At 40.0% G+C, this 17825-nt stretch overlaps 1 protein-coding gene across 4 annotated transcripts in view; it reads right to left on the bottom strand.

Annotated features, from left to right (window-relative positions):
• CPEB4 (cytoplasmic polyadenylation element binding protein 4) overlaps window positions 1-16148 on the bottom strand; it is a 45394-nt gene extending 29246 nt beyond the window's left edge. For 3 of the 4 annotated variants that reach the window (XR_007767309.1, XM_050905576.1, XM_050905575.1), the window contains exons 1-2: window positions 13263-16148; window positions 3157-3238 (exon numbers count right to left, since the gene is read on the bottom strand). Coding sequence is in view for 3 of the 4 variants with exons in the window: in XM_050905576.1 (XP_050761533.1) it covers window positions 3157-3238; window positions 13263-14384 (1204 nt within the window). In the remaining variant the exon portion in view is untranslated. Of the gene's footprint in view, window positions 1-3156; window positions 3239-4215; window positions 4281-13262 lie in introns of those variants that run through there. The other variant, XM_050905577.1, reaches the window with a different exon arrangement.
• Between the last annotated feature and the right edge of the window lie 1677 nt (window positions 16149-17825).

Genomic DNA, 17825 nt, shown 5'->3' with positions numbered 1-17825 from the left:
GCTGCTCAGCAAAGGAAGAGGATTTGAGCAGGGATAAAAATATACCTTAAAAAGAAGAAAAAAAATGGTAAAATGCCTATCAAAAGCATTAAAAGGTAATATTGAATGTACTGAATCAATAATACTTAAGATTCACCTTTGAACCTCAAGCAGGAAACACTATTAATTTCATATAGCAAGACAACCCAAGAACATAATTATTACTGTCCTAAACATATCCAAGGCTAGCACAGCCTAATCACCTCAGTCAAGAAGTACACACTGTGAATGGATTTTGTTAAATTTTGAAGAATTCCTACTTACAATTTTATTACATGATCCAAAACCTGCTGCTCTGAACATACCATTTAAAGATAGAAATTATTTCCAAGAGACAGCAGGTTCCAAACTGTGACTGGTATCTATTATCATGTCCATACTCTTTAAGTTGTTTTGAAGGTATATTTTAACATACTACCTCTTTCTCTTGAAGTCTATTACAATACGAAAGGGGGTGGTGTTAGTGTTACATACTAAACTCATGTTGAGTCAATATTAAAGCCTCTAAAAGACTCACAAGATAGCAGTGAGACCTATTAGATCATCTAAATTATTTCCATGCCATTCTGAGATTGCTCTCTACACTATGTTTTATTAGTGTCTTGCCCAGGCTATTTTTAAAGTCTCAAACCCAGAAGCTTTTCCTTTCTGAGAGTATCCAACTTTAGTTTAAAAGCACTGTATGCACTGATTAACCCATTTAAAATGCAAAACAAAAAACTTCTTATGGATCTGCGTATTTAACTGCAGGTGTTTGAAATGGCAAGCAAGATTTGAACTGACAACCATAATTTGTCAAATTTTAAGATTTCTAGATCCAAGCTTTTTAAAGATTCCTTTCAATCAATTTAAATAAAGATGAGGCAAGAAAAGTGAAAACAGGAGAGACAGAATCTGTGCTAAGACATAACCATACACCAACTGATACAGATGGAAAAAAACACAAAAGGCTTGTGATCACGAGCCCTTCTTCAGACTTGACTTGAAATATGTTTTGTACCAGCAACTTACAATTTTCTTCCAGCTGTATCAGTTGGTTTAACTAAAGGTATTTCCTCTCCTTACAAATCCCGCCTTACTTACGGACGATCACTGCAGCATTACCACAACACAGTAGATGCTAGTTTGAATAAAGATCCATTCCTATTACAGCAACTAAGTTACTGTATGCTATGCCAGATAAGCAGCAGTCAAATTCAGTGTACTGCATATTTCACTATAAGCAAACAATGTTTTTGCCGAGGAAATCCTTGAAAAATGAGACTTCACAACAAAGTATTTCACGTAGGATCGCTTAAATTTTTCATCTCAGTTTTGAGGCTTTTTCTTTATAGTTTTATAACTACTAACCACGAAACAGAACAATTTATAAAGAACTTAAGAAATACTTCCCAGAACAATATCTGACTGATATCACTGTTTCGATCAGTATGATACAACGCACACAAAACTTTAGACAAACCATAGATGACTCTGCAGAGGGGATTAACAATCAAGCTCAAGCAGGAATTAACGTATATCAGAACTACATGTATTCTTTGCTGACACACTTATTCCATCATTCTTAAAACATGATAAGCACTCAAAAAAAAAAATTTCAATTGCAAAGAATCTTTTCAAAGCGTTTAAACTAAAAATCATAGCACTGTACAGAACTACCCTTGTTCAGCTGCTGAATATAAATACATATGAACCTGACTTTGTTAAATTCAAATTTACAGGGAAATTTTATTTGTTCTACAGCCATGTCACCTTGGGTTGTTATCTTGCCAGATTTCAGCAGCTGAAACCTGGGTTGGGCCTGCCTGACAGTTGAATAGGTCTCAGGGCAAATCCCAGCTGCTGCAGTCAAGGAAAGGCACCTGATTCTTGGTTCAGTATACAATGCTAGGAGCATAGGATGTTGCCAGAGAGCATATAAAACAAATAAAAGCTATTACTACTTGTCATTAATAAAAGCCTGGCCCCCACTACATAAGGAGAGAATGTATTTTGGCTTTTTAAGTCATTTGGCATTACTTTTATCTAGATCAAGCTCTCCTTGTCATTTCAATAGGAAAGTGTATTTCTTGGTGTTTCTCATCACCCCGAATTGCTGTACGGTACTGGGGATGTGAAATGAAAGCTGCATTTCAGACCACGGTGAATGCAAGAAATGCAAGTTATTGCCACTTTTTCAAAGGTTGGTCTTCTGAGCAAGAATCACTATTAAAACAAGTCAGATTTCATTAACACCGCAAGCCTTGATATCGAAACAAATTTACTTTCAGAAACCACAAATGCAAGTTTCTTTTTTAGTGGTCTCATGACTGGTAACAAAACTGAATGCTTAGATAATGAGCATAAGTAAGAGTTTGACTACTTTTACCTATACAAGTAACCATTGAACTGAAATAGATTACTCATTATACAGAACAAGAATAAGAAACTAGACTTCTAAATTGTATACCATAAGCAGTTTCTATTCAGGTTTAGGGTTTAGATAAAATATGTAGACAATGCTTTGAATATTTTATAAGTTGAGGTATTTTCAAAGAAAGATTACCTTTGCCAAAAAAAAAAAAAAAATCCTAACTGCAAGTCAGTTCAATCCCCTTTTCCTTTCCCAATGGTACAAAGAATTCTGCAATTCAAGGCAGCAACAAAAAGGGAGGTAAAGAACTAAAAAAAATTGCGATTAAATACTCAGTGTTCTTCTCAAAATGACATAGTTAAACCTCATTCTTCACCAAGACAGAAAGAACTATGACTTCAGCTTTCTACACTATTAAGCAAAAAGTTACATCTCACTGAGCTGCACAAGATTCCTGAAGTGATCATTTTTACAGGCTGCACACATTGTATCTATTAAAAACAACACTGGCAACTTACACAAAAGATCAGCTTATGTTTGTGTTTCACGTTGTTTTGTATAAAGACAAAACACACTCAAGTGCTCATGTGTTGCAACAGCTTCATCTAGAGACAACTGAAAAAAAGGAGGCCTATCCGAGCTGACCAACATGCATTAGGTGCACAATGTAACTTTACTTTTCCTAACCAAAACGGAAGTTTCTTACTCTAAGTAAGCACGTCTTCCCAATTATTTACTGCAGGAAATAGTCTTTCTAAATTTACCTTTCAGTGAATCATTTTCAGCTCTCATTATGTCAATTAGTGAGTTCTCCAGTGAATGCATGTCAAAAGTCCTTGTGCGATCCTGCAAGCAAATACAAACAAAGCCAGTTTAGGCAACACATAGTGTTGAACAAGACCATCTGAAACATAAAAACTTCACTTTTGTTCTACATTGCAACAGCAGAATTAAGCAAAAGCATATACACCACTGAAGTCAGTCTGATACAGGAATATTAAAAATCAGAATATTCTTAAGAATCTGATCTATAGTTATCATAACTGACCATTTAAGAACCCCAATTCACTATTTAGTTTGTATTCCTTGCTATACAGTTAAACTTTGTTAAAAATAATTTCACAGTTAGGAAGTAAAGATCATATCCTGGGAGACAGAATTGCAAGGAGAAATCATAAAATAGGTATTTCAGCCCGAATTTAAGACAATCTACATTCCAGAAACACAAAGAATTTCCTTCACCTAAACTACTACCCCAACAACTTAAATAATCTAATTCTGTACAGTCAGTTCAAATTCTGTATAATTATAAAGTATTCCATACAAGCAGTAGTGTCCCAAATAGTCTGGTTTACTAGGTGACAACTTAGCTCTGATTTTTAATTCCCTGACTTCACAAGTTTGGTATTCCAAGCATTACTAGAATTGAAGGAGGACTCCACAAATGGGAGGCAAGATGTTTCATGTACCTTACTGTTTCATTATCTCAAGCCATTTGAAGTATACTTACCAAATATTTCTCCTTCATATTAACCAAAGCCATCATTTAACATATGTATGGTTCAGACTTTCCCAACTAAAACAATAAATTCCACATTGTACAAATCTGGCGCTACATTAGTGTAACACAACATGAAATATCCTAGCACTGCATTACTTTAATTAGCAAATTCAGAATAACTGAAATTACAGATAAACTTTGAAATCTTTACAGTATCATAAAAGGTCACTAATGGAGGCAAAAAAAACCACTCTCATTCCCAAAATTATTCACCTATCCAAGAAGCACCTGGATAGAATTTTATACAATTATATTAATCCACCTTGAATTTAATTTTTCTGTGTCCAAGAAGAACTCTAGTTCAGTTCTAAAGATTTTATTTCATTCATGTGCTAAGAGATTCACCTCTGAACTGAGATCAAGCATGGATAGCACCTGTTCAAATAAGAAAGCAAAATGTGAGCAATTCAAGACAGAATTTGCTCTAAACTGCTTCTCTACAGCTATTGTTATTACAGCAGTGAATATACATTTTTTGTCCCTAACTCTAGCTGTGAAGCTGAAATTTCTCCAAAGCACACAGATCCAGCTTTGACCATTTTTAAAACCAGTGGTGAAGTAAAAAACGGTATTGCACAAAGACTGTTGTGTATCAAGTTATAATGTCCTTTACGCCGGTGATGAAGTGCTAAAGCAGTATTGATTGCGGTGTTGCAAGAGGCATTCTTTATATCAGACAATGATCAGTCATCTTGGACTTTAAACACCTAATACTATTTTAAGAGAAGGAATCCACTAGCTCCTAGAGTCCTGATCCATTTCCAAGTTCATAAGTTACACTCTGACCACTACAAAACACTCTTTTTCAACAAAGTTTTCTGACATTTTTCCTGTCTTCAGAACAGTTTATTACTGACACAGAACAAGTGAACTATTTCCACCTGGATGTGCTGCATTTCAAATAGCAGAGAAAGATCAGAGTTTGGAACCATTTGCTTTATTAGTCTAGCCCAATATCAAATTTGCTATAAAAAGCATAGCACTGCCCTGCCTCTCCACAGTATTTATTTCCTTGGTCATTTATATTACAAGGTAACTGAGGCACCTTAGAGAAACTATCACGAGCATTTAAATTCTTAAATTCCGTGTTTTACTTTCACATATTTCCTACTGGTTTCTTCCTTTCCTGGTAGTACTTAGTTTATTGTTTTGGTTTATACATTACTAGTTCATAACTATTTCAAACTCTAGTTACGCTAAAATACCTTAGCAGGATTGAATGAAAGTCCTTGGGTCTGCATCCTGGACCCATTAGGATCCAACAGCTGTGTAACTCAGGAATGGATGCTAGAAGACAATCTCTACATTTTCAGCAGTCCTCACAACATGAGAAGAATAGCCTAAACCACAGGTGGGAGCATTTTCTGAAAACCTGACATCCCTCAGTAGCTACTCCTTCTTCCATTCTGGCTTTCATTGTGTATTGTGTTTCTCTGCATGGAATTAACCTCAAGTCCAACCCATGAACAGCTAAAAAATTCTTATTTCACAAAGTGCAGAACCTCAGTAGTTCCAAGTCTGTGTTGAATTTGTGGCACTTAACATTTCAGTTGTCTGAGAGACATGAAGGAAGAAACCCAGGCCGAGTAATTTCTAGTTTATTGTGCTGTGTATGCACAGGTGTACGTGAGCCTGAAGATAGTCTCTTGTCTCTATAATGTCTGTGTTATGTTGGGTTGAGCTATAGTAACGAACAGAGGGTTTTGCTGCAATGGTAAGTTTTTAATATTGAGAACAGAGTTTAAACATTTGAGAAAAAAAATTGAACTGGTTAGCTGATAGGGACACCACATTCTCCAATGGAAGCTTTTTGTGGTGAGGAGTTTATAGTTTTCCCCTTCTGAGTCAACCAGCTAGCTGTCACTTTTGTAGTATAAGGTCCATAAGCTTCTAATCGTACTGCAAACATTTTAAAACACGACCCTCCACACCGATACAAGAGATTAACTGGTCATATTCCTACCTGCAGCTATTAGCAACCACATCAAAAGGAGGACTGGCTAAAACGTGGCCCACATTCATACTCACATTCTCCAGTGGTTCCAGTAACTTGTCATAGCAATGGAGAAGGCTGCCGTAGGCTAGAGCATCCTCAAAACACCAATATATTACTATCTATTTCTTGCCTATCTTTCCAACAAAAGGTCTCTGTGCTTACAGCATATCTAATCATCATTGTCAATTCATGGTGCTGAATTGCCCCAGCCTCAACGCTGGGAAGATCAGTCTTATTCCTGGGTTGTTTGGAACAGTTTGCTCCTCCACGTCTCTGCTTATCAATTAGAAGATAGCAAATCATGTTAAGCACAACACTAAGAGCCACTACTACTGTTACATTGAATTTGGATATATTCCCGAAATTAACGGAGCAGTCCACCTCTCTGGAAATGCAGAGTAATTCAAGAACTTGGTATATAAGTAAACCTGTATACATCTATCCAATGACAAGATGTCAGTCATGTACATCCTAAATAAAGACCAGCCACAAAGCCATGCTCAACTGGTTCAGAGGTTTGCACAGTGCTTATTATAAAAGAACTCCATTAATTTAGTTGACTACTTGCCCTGATACTGAAAGGGTCCACACTACTAGAGAAAGTCACCATTGGTAGTTTTTCAGAATTTTTATACAATTTAAAGGCCTTTTATAGTGAGACTGCTTTGAAAACAGTAGCACAAATTTTGCCAGTCTTAACTTCCAAGGTGGCCAGCACATTTTATCAGAAACACATATCTGAAATATATATATGTATTACATACCTAATATAAAGACTGATGACAGGTTAGTGGTAGTGGCCATATTGCTGAAGAAATGTGTAACTATACATTTAATTCCGTAACATCAAAAAAGCTGTAACAGTCAAGATACTGATCCTTAACTGGTAACTAAATGTGAGCTATTCTCAGATACATGTTAGTCATGAGTTATAAAGCACATAAGCCATGCTGTACTTAGGAAAAAAGTGATGTTTACTTCAAAAGACTTCATGTAGAGAGAATTAATAACAATATTGTGGTGTTTTTAATGGATCAATTCACAAAGTTACAGTGCTTTCCATGGAGCTGGATTGCTTACTGTATACTTTTTTATTTATTTATAAAGAAAAGATATAGGGGTAATGACTACCCTGGAATAAAGCAGAGTATGTACACTTCAGTAACAAAATAAGTTAACTACAGCCTGATATTATTTACCCAGGTTGATCACAAGAACTTGGCTTTACACAAATTTGTTTAGGGCATCTAAAATGTTGCTTTATCAGAGGCCTCAAAGGGCACACACATTTATCCTTGGGAAACAGAACTGAGGCAGCAAGACATCAGGTGGAACACAAGGCCACAAAAAAAAAAAAAAAAAAGAAATCAACCTGCAGTCTTAATACATGACTATGTTTAAAATGTCAGCCAACATTTCAAAAGACATTAATTAAACATAATTTTGAATAAGCAGTATTGTTTTCACAATAATATACAAGACGTGACAGCTAGCAGATCTGGTTAGGAGAGAGCGATCGAGACTGTATATATTCTACAACAGCAAACAACAGTTTTGAACTCTACACTGGCCAGCTCTGTCTACAGAAAAATAAAATTATTCTGATTCTCCTACTGTCTAGAAATCATTTGTAAGTATGTAGAGTGCTCATAATAATGCAATCTCATTGTTAAAGCATAGAGAGTAGAACTCAGGACTTCATGTCACAACATTGTCATTGGATTCATACAGATGGGCAAACCACTTCACCTCTGTGACTACAGTGGTTTCCCCACTAGCACCCAGACAGACTATTTTATGTTTAGAGGTCTTGTAAAAAATGGAGCCACTTGTAAATATGAAATCACTAAATTCTAATTCCTGTTCCAATTTTATTTTTCAAAGTCCAAAGACATTTCATTCCAAAAAGAAAGTCACTTGGCACTAAGCATGTACAATATATACTGGGACATCCTCCCATGCAAAAGAAATTAAACATGAATTTTTCATGCACAGGAAGATCATACTTTGCACTTAAAAATCCCATACCTAAATTCTCTTGCACATCAGAAAAATGTACATCTAACTTAACTATTAAAGTGCAGATGCATTATATTTAATCACAGCATTATCATCACCTGAACAATTAAGATCCCAGAACCTGAGAGTTTCTATTCAGTGCTTCCCACGATGGGCCTCCCAATGCTAAAAACCCAAACTGTACAAAAAGTAAAGCCTGGCAAGGTATGAGCACTCGCTGGTAGCTAAGGCTGTGCCTAATCTTATAAAATATGATTCTCTGAAGACCGAGGCATCAATAATAATGCAAAGTATGCCATTCCATTAGGCAATTTATTGAAGGTGATTAAGCAGTATTCATGGAGTAGGTGTAGTTGTAAAACTGGGGCTTATTTTATACATTTAAATCTTTGTCAAGCTAGAATACTTGTGAAAATTAGAAAACTCACAACTACATTTGCTACCCTCATTATAGCACGGGAAGCCTGAAACTTTCTGAAACCTTGTACATATTTTCCACAATTCGAAAGCCTTGTGTCTCAGGCAAAGTAAAGTGTGTAGGGAGAGGTAATATGGTAGGTACTAAAAGTTCCACATTTTTCTTTTAATTGTGAAGCAAATTTGGACTTGATTATCTTCTGGGTAAGCTTCTCCTCCTTCCCACCACCCTGCAAATGCTGTATTCCAGCTCCCAGTCCAGTATGCAGTGAATTAAAGGCTTTGAATAAACAGGTTTTTCCTGAAAGGATGTTGCTGTATGCTGCCCTGATCATCTTTTATAGCTTCACCAGGGAACAATAAGAAAAAGCTGGAAAAGTTAAGTGACGCATAACATAGGAGTTTTTTTGGGAGGCAGCACTTCTGGTTTAGTCAAACTTGAACAACTTTTTTTTTTTTAAGTGTTAGAAATTACAGACCTTTATAAAAATTTCCAGTAACATGTCTGATTCTATTTTAGCTACATATTAAGTTTTTTTATGTATCTTCCAGAAATTATTTTCCACAATATCTTGTGTTCTCAGTCTTTATGCTGGGCTGCTAAACATGCAATTTTCAAAGCAAAATGCTTAATAAGAGTACTCCTTTTAATCTTAGGAAAATACAAACATAATTCAAATAGCTTCTAACAAAAGCTCTCTTTAAAAAGAAACCCTGAGGTCAAAAACGCACAGGAGGGCCAAAGCTGAAGTATTAACATCAGTAGTAAGTTTATAAAACAAAAACAGTGTTAACTTCCACAGTACTTAACTTGTGCATGTCATACCACATTAGAGTGCTTCTAATTCCACAGATCAGTAGCTGTGGGGAACGGCATACAAAACACTAATTACTACACAGCTGATGTAGTTATAGAAAAATGGGTGAACAGACGTTTAAAAATCCAACTTCAAGTATTTATTCTATTTTAAAATGATAGCTTGAAATTTCTTGGAATAATTGCTGTTGCTAGAATAAAAATAAAATTCTGCAAAACAAGTAGCCTCATTTTATGCAACCAGCCATCATGATTTATGAAAAGGTTCCTCAAAAACAAAGAACAAATATTAAAATAGAGGCATGGTAAAGAAATTTATTTGCAAAATTCCTTCAAGAGGAAAGATTGGCAAATGCATTCAAGAGGTTATTTTTTTAATTCCAGTTCCCTGTGAATTTGTTTAATGCACTTATTAAATCAACCCGTTTCTATGGGCAAACAAATCAGGATGTATAGCTCAGAATTAAAACACATTCTGTAATCACGTATGTGTTTTCTCAAACATTCCATATCTGCCTGGGGGAAGAGAAAGTCTCTCTGGCACAGACCCTCAATGGATTTGGAAGGGGTTATATACCTGGAAACTAGCCACTGTAGAAGAAAGGAAAAAACATTTTGAACAAGTGGATATAATGAACTGCTGTCATGTACAAAATTCTTTGAAATGGGCAGTTATTTTCAAGCCTGATTCCAGGAAGAAACACAAATTATTTTTAAGCATTTTTACAGAAAGCTGAACACTATTACTTCTTGTGCCTTCAAAGACCAATTTAAAAAACTTCGTCACGCATTTGAAGATGAGATCTGGAAACCTGGAAATGCCTATCAAAGCAAGATTTATGCATTGCATAACAGGCAGGATGTTCCACTCTCATGAGGAAGTGCAAGTACATAGCAAAAGGAAAGCCAAAACAATCTTGAGGGCAATGCTGCAGTAAAATGCAATTACTGAGAACTTAGTTTGTCAGTGCTGCTGGGAGAGATTTAGAAAGAATTATTTAAAAAATCAGTAACTTTGTAAGATGCAATAGTCATAGTCAAAGCATTTTCATTTATTAATTCTCAGGGAAGGCGGATATATCCAAAACACTCAATTTTTTTTTTTTTTTTTTTTAATTCAAGAACCATTTTTTCGTTTGGAGACCATTTCCTTTTCAAATGAACACACAAAGAACAATGGCTTTTCTCTTTTCAAAAGATCTTTGAAGGGGGAAGCCTGCCCAGTGGCTAAAGCACAATATCAAAACTTAATTTCATTAACGGATCTGGTAACAGTTCTTCTCTGACCTTGCTTCCAGTTCCATCTCTGCAACAAGAGGTTCCTAGACATGCTACTTCTGAAACGTTATGAGACAGAATTCCAAATTAAAAACACTTAGAACAAAAAGCACAATGTTTTGCATGCAGCTCTCAATACCAAGCAAGCAATCATCGAATTGCAAGATTATCAAACAGATGACCGCAGTATTCTCCTTTCATCTGCGCCATTTGGAATGCCCACTTCATCGCAAGTGTCTAAGGGCCATGGGCAGAAATATTTGAAGTGAGCAGTAGTCCACATTAGTGGCTTTTAGGGACATTATGCAATGTTGTCCTCGCCAAAGAGGAAACGAGCACTTACACTTGGTTACCCTAAGATTTCCATCAAAACATAGACTTCTGTGTGTTTCACCAAGCTTTGGAGTAGAGACAACCTTTGAGAAAAAAGAAAGTGATCCCCAAATATTTGGTTTACATCTTGCCTTCTAAAGAAACTAATTTTCACTACATTGCAGGAACACTTGTTAATGATTTAAGCAGCAAAACATAAATATTAAATGAAAGGGATAGTTGTATCAAATTACTCCATTATGTTGCTGCAGCAAAGACAGCTTTCAATTATTTCCTAAACAGGAATCTAAGAAGATTCCAGTAACAAAATAGCCTTGTCCAGTACATGATTGCATCATCAAGGATACTTCATATATATATGCATGAACACAAACATACAATAAGCAAAACTCCTTATTTCTGCTTTGAGTCAGGCATACAATCAGCATAATAAAAAAAAATAAAAAGACATCAAAGGTCAAATTTTACATCATTTGTTTCCAGCGTTTCAAAAATTCAGTATGCTTCCAACACACAAATGACTAAGTGACCAAAGGAGCTAAAGATTTTATACAAAAAAAGTTATAAAAAGCAGTTGTCCAAGATGGCTTCAAAATTAATCAGCATCTTTCTAGGTCTGCAGTGCTGAAGTCCTGTTTTGCTGCCCTGCCCTTTTCTTCACAGAAGTGATAGTAACAGACTGGAAAGCACTCCAACACTTTCCTTTTCTTGGCATGAAGGAGTGTCAGACTTGGTCTTGACATGTACAGCTCCATCTTAGTGTTTATGTAAACAGATACCAACATGCTACACAAAAATTATTTCTTTACTATGATCAAAATACGTGTGTCTGATATTTTATGTTTGGAACACAACCCAGAAGTCAAGGTTGACTTTGCCAATTTCCTGAAATTTCCTTGATGTCAAACCAAGCACATTTCTATCACTGCATATATATTTGGGCCTTATACACAGCAGCAAGGACACACTTGATCTCATTCTGTCACTCTGAACATGAGCTATGTGTCAGGGTACAGAATGAATTAAACTGTGAGCCAAGTCTCGCTGCAGTGAGGCTGAAAAAAGACCGACTCCAGCTGTGTCCCTTTTTCTAATGGTTTCAGTGTATAAATTTGGTATGCTGGACACAGGTTCATTATATTAATTACAAATCCTGACATTAAAATCAATTATTACTATGCATTCTAAATTTACAGGGGCTCTACCTGATATTGAACCAGCTAGTAGCTCTGCAGTAGAAAAAAGGTCTCTAATGGAAAGTTATTGCCAGCAGCTGCTCTGTTGTCAGAGGCTGCATAGGCAGGCCCTGCAAACCAAACGGAAACTGAACAGTTTACGAAGGAGAACTGAACTGTTCCTATGTCTGAATCCACAAAGTCACTGTTAAATATATTTCTTCAGGGTGGTTTATAACATGAGACATATTGCACGGTTTTTATCTACAGATCTTTCAAATTATTTTAAAGTAGGTCACCCTGGTTCTTACAGCATGGCTAGAAATACTGCAATCATTTTGAAATTTTTACTTCTGCCCTCATTTGAAGATCTTGAAAAACAACCCTCTAAATGTAAAAGAACTCTTGGGTTTTTGGATTCACCCTAAAGGAGTTTACAAAAGGCACACACACACACACACACAAGCTAGATTTAACCAGTGGTCAGACGAAGAGTGCTTCTGTTTTAATTTTTACTGCAATTAGGTTCAACATTATACAGTTCTTTTCAAATTTATAAAAGGTCAGCCTAGAAGGAGAGGCTGAACTGCCAGACAACCTGCCTCCTGCCAGGATAAGGCCATATTAAAATACAGGAGACCACCAACTGACACTCGTCCAGATCTATTTTTGGTGATGATTTAATGGCCTGTAACCAAAATTTGCTGCCATTACTGAGGAAAGCAAACTGCGTTGATTACCATCATGTAAATTAAAAAAAAAAAAAATAAAAATCAAAGTTTCCAAAAAATGCTACAAAAATTATGTTGCACTACAAGTCCATATGATACTGTAAATCAAAATACAATCACTTAATACTTTTTCTCAGATGCGGTATATCCTCAAATACTTTAGAAGGCCTCAGATCTTTCATACTTCATCAGGCAGCACTTTTTCCTTACTCCTTTTTGTAGATATGCTTGCTACTTGTAACTAAATTTGTCCATTGGCTATTTCTGTATGTGTGTAAGCATGAAGCTGAAGGACACTGGCTAATACAGATGTCTGGTGGGCAACAGATACTTATATGACCACCACTATTAAAAAAACCCCATGATTCACAGCTCAGATCTTAATTCACACTATGACATTTCAAGTTAGCCATATATTTTTTTTTAGTTGCAAGCACAGAAGTCATACAATCAGACTGTACTGTTCAAACATCCAACCCTTTCTAGGGCATTTTAATGCACTTACATGTTGTTTTTCTGATGGATATAACAGAGTATGCTCACCTGAAAAGGAAAAATGTTGTCAGCTCTATTCAAACTGTCTTCCATCCACGATTTGGGAGCAAAGGCTGAGCTGGGTCGAGCGTATTTCTGCAACTGGATATGATTACTTGCAAAATTCTTCTTTAAGGGCGAGATGGAGTTCAAGGGTGTTATCCCTCCGTTCAGTCCCCTGCGGTGGTCTCGACCTTGGGACCCACCCCACCCACCGTATCCACCGCCACCAGGGCTCCATGAAGATGGTGTAGGCGATGGACTTTGGTAGCTGCTCCATGGAGAAGGTGGCTTGTTAAGATTATTAGCCAAATGAGGCAACTGATTAAAAGCAGCATTTCTATGTGTGAATGGAGGTGGATGAGGACTTGCAGGAGACCTCCTCTGTTGCTGATGCTGATTGTGATGATGCTGAAAATGGGGGTGATGAGGGTGGTGTTGAGAGAGGGGTCCAATTTGGGGGGAAAAGCTACCACCAAAGCCAGGGCTGACGTGATGTGGAAAATTCTGAAACAGCAGAGCGCCATTATTAGCTGAGGCAGTAGGGACCCCTCCCTGGTGAAAAAAACTTGCATCTTCATTGATTATTGTAGAAGAAGAAGGAGCTATAGCTGCAGACCAGTTACTAAAACCAGTCAGAGAAGATGCAGTGGATGTCAAGGGCTGTGTCGAAGTACCTAGCCCCGAAGCCTCTTGATAATCAAATCCTGTTAACACCGGCGATTCTATTCTTATTTTCTCCTTTCCATTGCCGTTCTCTGAAGAATTATCGCCCTGATTTTCTTCAGTTTTAGCTTTCTCAGGTTCAGAGAGCATGCCTGCTTCCTGACTTTGACCAGGGGAAAGCTGCTGTTTTTCTAGGGACTCTTGCTTTTCCTGTTGCTGAGTTTTAGATTTTTCTGACCCCAGAATCTCATCCTGAATATTATGGGCAGCTGGAGCAGGAAAGAGCCAAGCTGACCCAGCACTACTGCCATTGGCAGCTGTGTTATTATTTATAAAAGCAGCAGGGCTGGGGGTTGCATTTTGATGGTGGTGTGGAGGCTGCAGATGTGGATGAAATCTGACTGGAAAAGCTGACTTATTTCCAGTGTTGTTTTGCACTAACACTCCAAACCCGTAATCCCCCATTTATTATATTTAGGGTTTGAATCCTCCCTGTAAGAACAAGTTGATGTTTAGTGTTTACCTCGTCCTCTTCTGAGGCAAGATTAGCAAGTATCCTGGTTTTAGCTAGATATTCCAGTTTCTCCCTCCACGCTATTTATTTCAGATTTGGATAAAGATGCTTGTTTTTTGCAAAAGATAGATCTCTTCAACTATTTAAATGTGTCAATTTATGTCTGCTTCCTTCCTTTGGCCAGGAGGAAGGGAAAAATAAATCTTTGGTTCACAACATAAGAGGTTTCCTTTTTATAAAGGAAATGCACAGCAATGAGAGAAAAAGCTTCTGGGGAATAAGGATAAAGAGATTCTAACTATCCTGTTTTTTTCCTCCTCAGCAGCCTTGACTCGCCCATAAATGAGTTAAGAGGGAAGAAAAAAAAAAAAAAAGAAATATACAATGACGTCTGGTCCCCCGACCCCTTGGCAGCAAAAAATAGATTTAAATCTGGAATAATTTAATACATCTCTATAATCTAATATATATTTGTGTCCTGTTCAAAAAGAGTCTTTGCTGTGAGCAAGGGAAAAATTTACCTCAGGATCTCAGCATTCAGAAGGGTGAAAAGGGGGAGTGAGTTGCAGAAGAGGCTTTTTCCCGTGCTGCTGGGTTTAACCTATTATATTTAGTAATAATATACACTCTGTGTGTGTGTGTATGCGTGTGTGGTTGTTTAAAGGGGTAAGATCTTATCTCAGGAAATTAGTATTCTATGTGTGTTGGGTGGGGAGTGAGTTGTGCAGGAGAAGGGTGGATTCTTGATGCTGCTCCTTTTGGGCTGGGTTTCTGAGCTTGCCAGACTCGCTTCTTATTTATGATCCAGTATTTGCGTGCCCTTCATATGAGTCCTGGCTGTCCGAAGAGGAAGATTTTCATCTCAGAAATCAGCATTCAGCGTTCGGGAAAAGGGAAGGGAGGGGACAGCGAGTTGTGCAGGAGGAAGGGGAAGGAGATTTTCTTGCTCTCACTGCTGCTGGGAGGGTGGTTTCTGGTGCGGGGCTCGCCTCCTTCCACCCAGATACGTGGGTTCCCTGCAGACGAGCGAGCCCCTGGCTGAAAGGCCGAGTGGATATGCGTGTGTGTGTTTTTCCTCCTCAGGGACTCGGCATCCAGCGGGGCAGGGGCGGGCGGCGCAGGCAGGCTCGGCTCGCCAGGCCCCGGGTCTCTGTGGGGTGCCCCCCGCGGTGTCCCCCCTCCCTCGCAAGAGTCCTGGTGTCGGGGAAGGCAGGAGGGATTTTTTTTACCTCAGGAGAGGAGCAGCCTCCGGCAGGGAGGGGAAGGTGCAGGCGGCGGGGGGCCGGGCTCCTCTCTCCCCCATGGAAGGTGTTTAACCGGTTCTCCCAAATCGCCCGGAGATTACGGGACAGGGTCTCGGCCGCTGGGCGCAGCGGAGGGGGGGCCCGGCGGACTAACCGGGGCGCGGGGTCCGGCGGCGGCGGCGGCGGCTCCTCGGAGCAGTCCTTCCCCTGCTGCGCGTCTTCTCGGCTCCAGGCGGGCTTCCTTCCCCCTCATGTAAACCGGCCGGGCGCCGGGAGGGTCGCCGCGGGGGACGCTGCTGCCGGGAGGTGGAAAGAGGGGGGAGGCTCCGCGAGCAAGAGCGACAGGAGAGGGGGGAGGGCTGCCGCGACACCGGCTCCGGGGAGTCGGGAGGCGCTTCGGTAGCCGGCGAGCCTGGCCGCGACGGGTCCTCCGGCGGAGCCTCCGCTGCTGCTGCTGCCTTGTTTTGCCTCTTTTTCTTTTTGTTTTTTTGCTGTCTCCTTCCCCTCCCCCCACCCCCCCCAGCGGCCGCCGCTTCCTGCCTCGGTGCCGCAGCCGGTGCCTCCCTCCTCCCCACCCGGCCGCTGCCGAGCCCCGTCTCCTCAGGACCGAGCTGCCGCACGAAATGACAACCAGCTGGAGGAGGCAGCGCGGCACTTCCGGTTCGGCGGCGGGCGCGCCCCCGCCCCGCCCCCGGCCCCAGCTCCCCGGGCGGAGGCCCCGCCCCGCCCGCCGGCTGCCGCTTCGCGCCGCCATTTTTGGTAGGGGCAGGGAACACCCTGGCTGGGGCGGCCACCTTTGTTTTGGGCACGTCTCCCGCAGCTTGGTAGCCATCCTAAGTATGGGCAAAAGGTCAGACGGATGCCGGCGGGGCGACCATCTTGGACTGAGGGGCGCCGTTGCCGCCGCGAGCGGCCATCTTTGTGCAGGGCAGGTCATCCTCCTCGGCGCAAGGCCGGCGGTGGGGCCGGGCCTTGACAGGCCGGGCTGGTGGCGGGCACCCCAAGCCGGTGTCCATTGACAGTCATGCCCTGCTGTAATATCATGGCTAATATCTAAAAATCAAATCCTACCTGAAACGCTGCCTGTTTGTAACACCTTTCGGCACCCAAGGGCTGAGGCCCCTCTAGCGAACCTTACCTTCCCTAAACCGCCCAGGCCTGGCCACCACGTTGGAGCCATCTCGCTCATGGAACGGAAAGTCAGCAAAATGATGTAACGAAATGTTCGGAGGGCAACTTACGTGGAGAAAATACCACAATACCTGACTTCTGCTTGCTTTTTAGCTCTTGAAACATGGAATTCAGATACAATGGCAGACGGTCGTATTAAAAATATGTGAAAAACTTTGGGAGTTTTCCGAGATGGTCGATCTGAAAGTCTTTTGAAACTCCAACTCACTTAGGTATTTTAAAGGCTTTCCCAAGTAACTTATGTTACGTTGGTTTTAAAAAAGGCAAAAAACTAACGAGTGAAAGATACGAGCAGATAGAAGCAAATAAACGGGCAGCAGATTGGAGTTTTTCAGGGATGGTTTCTGCTGCGGGGCCCACGCCGTGCCGGCCAGGTCCTCCCCATCCAGCGCGAGGGGAATTGCTGCCTCTCCCATGGGCTGAAGGGGGATTTTTCTGATTTTCAGCCGTATTTGTCAATGAAGGGACAGGAGGTTTGAGCTGTGACAGCCAGCAAGTCTCGTCTTTCGGGATGATGGATGAGGCCATTACAACATTTTAAGCGCTATAAATAGAGGTGTTTATGGGGAGGGGGATTACAGAGACGCGTTCGCGCTGAAGTGCAGCTCTCGGAGCCGGAGCGGTGGTGGGAAGACAGGACCTTTGTTGCATTACTCTGATATCTTGAACTTTCTTGTGGCTCGTGTAGTGCCTCCTGGACCACCATACCTTCACCTCAGCCCAGTGTAAAACTGTCTTGAGCGCGTGGTACCTTAGGACGGGATTGCCCCAGCGAGAAATTCTGTCCGAGTAACCAATACAAAGGCCCTGGTTTCTAGTATACTTTAGGAAGTTCTGGATTGAAAGTGAATGCATATTACAGCAAGTTGCATAACATAAAATATTAATTCCGCATGTGTTTTATATAGCTCTGTTATTTATTAAACATTTAGTGATTATTACTTCATCATGCATAGC

This window comes from Gymnogyps californianus, chromosome 14 (genome assembly GCF_018139145.2).
Source record: "Gymnogyps californianus isolate 813 chromosome 14, ASM1813914v2, whole genome shotgun sequence".
In the NCBI taxonomy this organism is placed as follows: domain Eukaryota; kingdom Metazoa; phylum Chordata; class Aves; order Accipitriformes; family Cathartidae; genus Gymnogyps; species Gymnogyps californianus.
The sequence above is the reverse complement of the archived record's forward strand: the minus strand, read 5'-3'. Positions and strand labels throughout refer to the sequence as shown.